The 6,130-nt window shown below is 40.3% G+C and overlaps 1 protein-coding gene across 1 annotated transcript; it reads right to left on the bottom strand.

Moving 5' to 3' along the window:
- Positions 1–4,056: 4,056 nt before the first annotated feature.
- On the bottom strand, positions 4,057–5,001 carry LOC120240053 (olfactory receptor 10A6). The gene has a single exon (XM_039244645.1). The coding sequence runs from the start codon at positions 4,999–5,001 to the stop codon at positions 4,057–4,059; it is 945 nt and encodes a 314-aa protein (XP_039100576.1).
- Between the last annotated feature and the right edge of the window lie 1,129 nt (positions 5,002–6,130).

Genomic DNA, 6,130 nt, shown 5'->3' on the forward strand with positions numbered 1-6,130 from the left:
AATGGAATAAAATGAGCTCAACCATGTAAGGGGCTTAGCCAGGTGTACAGTAAGGGCCTAATAAGTGCTAGCTATTTTTAAAATGCAAGTTTGGGGGTGCCTGGGTGGCTCAGGCAGTTAAGCGTCCAACTTCGGCTCAGGTCATGATCTCATGGTTTGTGAGTTCGAGCCCCGAGTCGGGCTCTGTGCTGACAGCTAGCTCGGAGCCTGGAGACTGCTTCAGATTCTGTATCTTTTTCTCTCACTGAACCTCACGCTGTCTCTCTCTCTCTCTCTCAGAAATAAATAAAACATTAAAAAATATATTTAAAATGCAAGTTTGATTTTGTTTCTCCCCTCTGTAACATCCTTCAGTGACATACCTTTCAACACTGAGTTCAAACTCCTTTGTTTAGCTCGTGAAGTCATTTATAGCCTGAATTTGTTTTTTGTCATGCCTTGAGTATTCTTCGCAGCTGTCACACAACTCCACTCAAGATCTTAAAATCTATCATGCTTTTTAAGACCAGCTTTTCTCTATATGTAGAATCTTGCTTCCTTGTTTTTGCCATATAACTAACTCTTAATAGTCTTTACAAACTATGACCAGAATCATCTCCTCCAGGAAGCCTTCCCTGACTCCTAGTCTTAGTCTTATCCTGTGAAGTCTCACAGCACAAATGTTAACCACAATTATAACATCACCACACAGCGTTGTTAAGAGTTTATTTATTTGCTTCAGTCACTCAAAGTAATCTTCTAGAAGTTGTGCCTAACATCTAGCACCGCATCTGGCACATGGTAGGTAGGTACCCAATAAATGGTTTTGAATTTATGAATGGATATTAAAATGAGATTGCAGACATAACCCACTATTGTGAATACATAAAGTGTGGGATGTGAGATCATGATTATGGTGATGGCGATGGTCATAAAGATGGTGGTGATGATTGTGGTGGTGGTAGTGATGGTGATTGTGGTTGTTGTTGTTGATGGTGGTGGTGGTGGTGGTGGTCATGGCGGTAGTCATGGTGGTGGTGGCAAAAGAAAGGAGATAGGAAAAGGAGAAAAGAACTGGGATGTCCCTCAGCCCTTCTGCTCCTAAGCCTAACAAAAAGTTGTATCTATACCTATTAAGGACATGAAACTTTCCACTGCATTTGTCATATGCCCAAATTCTTTGACCCCAGAGCTGATGTGATTGATTCTATTACTTTCCATGAGTTCATCAGAGATGCTATTGATGAATCCCGAACAGTTTAGCTCCCTGAGCTTTCAGCAGTGAAATTATAACAACTATATGCTTGAGCCACTAGGTGGCACTGAGAAGTTTGTCTATCTTGTGGCGTAATTCACTAAATCCCTCCTGGAGCTTTCATCCATTTAAGGCTTGTAGGCACCATCCTGAAGCATCTTTCCAGATCCACTTCCATTACTCCTGATACCCTTCCCATAGTCTCCTAAAATCAGCTCCTTGGTCCCTGGAATCCCTACAGCAGCACAGTTCTGTCTTCCTGTCTCTGGGATCCAACATTCAAAAAAATCTCAGCATTAGGCCTGAGCTACACTGAATCCCTACTTCTTCTCTTTTGGATTCTTTCCATGGAACTTCAAACATTCTGGAGTCTCTCTCCCTTGAGAAGACCCTTCCCGGATCATGCATCCTTCTCTAGGTATTGCCTTGTAACCCTGTTCCCCTAATTCAGAACCTCTGTTCTGACTCTGACCTATATATCCCAACTATCTACTTGACTTTGACTTCAAGCTGATATCTAAACTTAACTCATCAAAACTTGGATTTCTTCCCCCAAATTCTTCCTTTCCAGTGTTCCCCATCCCAACAAATGGAAACTCCATCCACTCTCTGCTCCAACTAGAAATATGTGTTCATTCTTCACCTCTCTCTTCTATCCACCCCACTCCACATACAATCCATTACCAAGTCCTGGCCATTGATTTCTTAATTATAGGTAGAACTATCCACACTACTCCAGTTCACTGACACCACCTCAGCCCAAGCACACCTCTCACTTGGGTTATAGCAATTGCCTTCCCCTGCCTACTTCCACTCTGGAACCCCTCCCATCAATTATAAACTAGAAAGACATTCTAAAAGTACAACATGCCCATGTCAGTGCTTTGCTTAACAACTCACTGCCCACCTGTCACTGTTAATTAAGTTCAGAGTTCTTGTACTAATAAGATTTTATTTGGTCTGGTTTCTGCCTACCTCTTCATATCATTCCTCCCTCGCTCAATAGTCTCCCTCCTTTACTGGAATGACATCAAGTTCCTTACCATCCCGACCTTCATACCCATCCTTCTTTCCACTTGGACAACTCCACCCTCTTCCCCCTCACCCTGGAGTTGAGCCTGAATAACTCCTACCTGCCTATTAGACTCAGTTTCAGTGTGGCTTTCTCAGAGAGGCCTCCCTGGTCTTTCTAGTGACATTGCCCTCCCCTGCACACCCTCCAGGTAAGATAAGATCTTCCTGTGATGATCTTAGGGTGTGTTGTGCTGTTCCTGTTTACTAGTTATCAAAACTATAATTATGTTTTTAGTGTGTGTGTTTAATAGTTTTGTCTCATATTATACTATCTTGCTAATCTTCGTGCTCTCAGGACCTGACACAGTCCTTGGTTCATAGAAGTGATTCAACAAGTGTTATCAAATAAATAAATGACCATCAGAAGCAATCCCATGCTGCCTTCTAGTCACATACTACATGAGTACATTCTAAGACAATCTGATGAAAGCTAGATGTGGTCTATAACTTCTATAGGTCCCAGAATAGAGCGAGTATGGTCTCCCCGCATAAGGGTCTGCTCTTTTCAACTGCTACATGAAAAAGATCTTCTCAGGGAACCTGGGTGGCTTAGTCGGTTAAGCGTCAGACTTTCGCTTAGGTCATGATCTCGCGGTTCGTGGGTTCCAGCCCCGCGTCGGGCTCTGTGCTGACTGCCAGCTCAGAGCCTGGAGCCTATTTCAGAGTCTGTATCTCCCTCTCTCTCTCTGACCCTCCCCTGCTCACGCTGTCTCTCTGTCTCCTAGAAATAAATAAAAATATTAAAAAAAGAAAGAAAGAAAAAGATCTTCTCTCCAAAGATTAAAAGACCATCTCTTTATTTGTTGTTATCTCGGAGCTCAGTTTAGTCAGTGGGATGGAGTGGGCTTTCAAAGAAAAACAGAATTACATTTTTAAAAAGTAATTTGGTGGGCACCTGGGTGGTTCAGTCAGTTAAGCGTCCGACTTTGGCTCAGGTCATGATCTCATGGTTCATGGGTTCTTGCCCCGTGTTGGGCTCTGTGCTGACAGCTAGCTCAGAGCCTGGAGCCTGTTTCAGATTCTATATCTCCCTCTCTCTGACCCTCCCCTGCTCATGCTGTCTCTCTCTCTCTTTCTCTCTCTCAAAAATAAATTAAAAACATTAAAATTTATTTTTTAAAAAGTAATTTGGTGATATTTATAAAAGCTTGCAAATTTACAGTTGCTTTGACCCATCAAATCCATGTTGTAAAACCTACTCTGCAGAAATTAAAAGCAGAATATTTATGTGTGTATAAAACTAGTTTCTTTACTTAGCATACTGTAAGAGACAAAAAGCTAACAAACACCAGTATGGCCCCCAATAAACAAATTTAAAGAAATATTTACACCCAATATTAATGAATATTATACATCTATGAAAAAGAATAAAACATTATATATGAAGATAGCCCTAGAGGCGCCTGTGTGGCTCAGTTGGTTAAGCGTCCAACTTTGGCTCAGGTTGTGATCTCACAGTTCGTGGGTTCAAGCCCTGTGTCGGGCTCTGAGCTGACAGCCCAGAGCTTGGAGCCTGCTTCGTTTTCTGTGTCTCCCTCCTTCTCTGCCCCTCCCCTGCTCATGCTCTGTCTCTGTCTCTCAAAAATAAACGTTAAGAAAAATTTTAAGACGATAGTCCTAATATATTATCGAGTATGTAGAAGAGGTAAAGTACACTCATAGCAAGAAGTGCAAACTATTGCCACCACTTACTATATTTAAACAGTTTAATTGGGCAGCAACCAAGAGCACATGGCTTTTCAGCACAGTCAGAATGTGTGTGAATCCACCTTTCTTCGCCACAATTTCATGAAAGCTCTTTTCATCTCACTGTTTCTCAAGCTGTAGATGAGTGGGTTCAGCAGAGGTGTAAGAAGTGAGTAGGACAATGACATCACCTTCTTGGCTTCTGGGGAGTAGCCAGATTTGGGTTGTAAATAAGTCATACTGGCTGTGCCATAGAAGAGGGTCACAGACGTGAGATGGGAGGCACAGGTGGAAAAGGCCTTTTGCCTCCCAGTGGCTGATGGCATCTTCAGGATGGCAAAGAGAATCCGAATGTAAGACAGGAGGATCAACACAAAAGGAACCATGAAAATCAAAATGGTGCCAGTGAAAGCATAGATTTCAAACAGAAAGGTGTCTGCACATGCAAGTTCTAGCACTGCTGGGGTTTCACAAGAGATGTGGTTGATTTCATTGGAGCCACAGAAGGGAAAACTGAAAACCCATGGTGTTTGCACAGTACCTAACATGAAACCTAAGGCCCATGAAAACATTACTAATTTCATGAAAACTCTTTTGTTCATAATCATTGGGTAGCTCAAAGGATGGCAGATTGCAGCAAATCTGTCGTAAGCCATAGCCCCAAGGAGAAAACATTCAGTCCCACCAAAAAAAAGAATAAAATACATCTGTGCAAAACAGCTCACAAATGAAATTGACGTTTTCTCAGTGGAGAGAACTACCAGCATTTCAGGCATAATGACTGCACTGAAACTCACATCCACCACAGACAGGTTCTGCAGGAACAGGTACATGGGAACGTGGAGGCTCTGTTCCAGGGAGATAATCAGTATAATGATGGCATTTCCCATCAGAGTCATAAGATAAACAATCAGGAAAACTCCAAAGAGCTGCCCTTGAAGTTCTGGAAAGTTAGAAAAGCCCAAGAGGATGAATTCAACCACAGAGCTTTGATTTTGCCTTTTCATTTCAGGGATGGAGAGTATAAGGTTTTGGTGGAAATTTGTGTGTAAATTATGAAGTCACAGTCCAAAATCTGAGTCTGTGTCTGCAATTCACTCCAGATATGCTTGACAGAAGATGTAAAAAGGAACACATATTGACTAAATTCAATTTGGCAACTTTGGAAATGGCCAATTACTTGGATTAACAAACTTTTCAGATAAAAAGGAGGAAGTGAAGAATACTGGCTCAGACGTCTTGTCTGAAAAGCAAAAAATAATATCAAAATGCTTTTTGCAACTTGTACATAATATAGTTTGATTTTAAACGTAGCATTAAAACAAACATAGATATTTTATAACCAAGGTTCCATTCCCACGATATTGCTGTTACTATCACCCCTTTTCCTCAATTTTATATAAACAGATATTTTTTAAACTACCAAAAATAAAATATTACAAAGTAGGCAAAGTGGAAAGATACACACAAAAAAATTAAAACAACCTAATGAATCAGTGTTATACCACAGTTGATTAATATTTATTATAAATATTCATCATGTTCAAAATACCTGTATGAAACTTGATTAAATATGAAAACTCTGCAGAAATCCACAAATTGGGTTCTAGTTAGATGTACCTATCTAGATGATCTGTGAATAGGGTGGATTGCCTTCAGGCTTACTGATTTTTGTAAAGGCCGCAATGGCCAATTATATGGAGATTGGCCTACATGGGAAATTTAAGGGCCAGTTCTCTATGGATAATCCTTGTGGCCATGATAGTTAAGAATGATCCAATTTTGATCATTCTAAATCTGTGATTTAAACATTTTCTCTCTGTCTCTGTCTTTTCTCTCTCTTATTATCCTTCTCATGAGTTAATTTAATCATTAATTTTTCAACAAACACAGATTGAGCACAACCATTTTCAAGGTTCAGTAATCTCAAGGACATAACGGATTCCCCATCTCAATAGAGAGCTGGAAACAATAGATAAAATACCATTCCACCATTACCTCATTACTCCAATATTATGTCTTGCTCTGTGATTCTCCATTATCACCAACTGATAATGTAATATACATTACATATTTATAATATTTATAGATTATTTATGTGTGAAATCTAACTCTATCACTAAAATATAAACTCTA

The sequence above is a fragment of the Hyaena hyaena genome, unplaced genomic scaffold (genome assembly GCF_003009895.1).
Source record: "Hyaena hyaena isolate Hyena2069 unplaced genomic scaffold, ASM300989v1 scaffold_245, whole genome shotgun sequence".
Lineage (NCBI taxonomy): Eukaryota > Metazoa > Chordata > Mammalia > Carnivora > Hyaenidae > Hyaena > Hyaena hyaena.

Coding starts and splice junctions, on each gene's coding strand:
- LOC120240053 (XM_039244645.1), bottom strand. CDS start 5,001: ATGAAAAGGCAAAATCAAAGCTCTGTGGTTGAATTCATCCTCTTGGGC.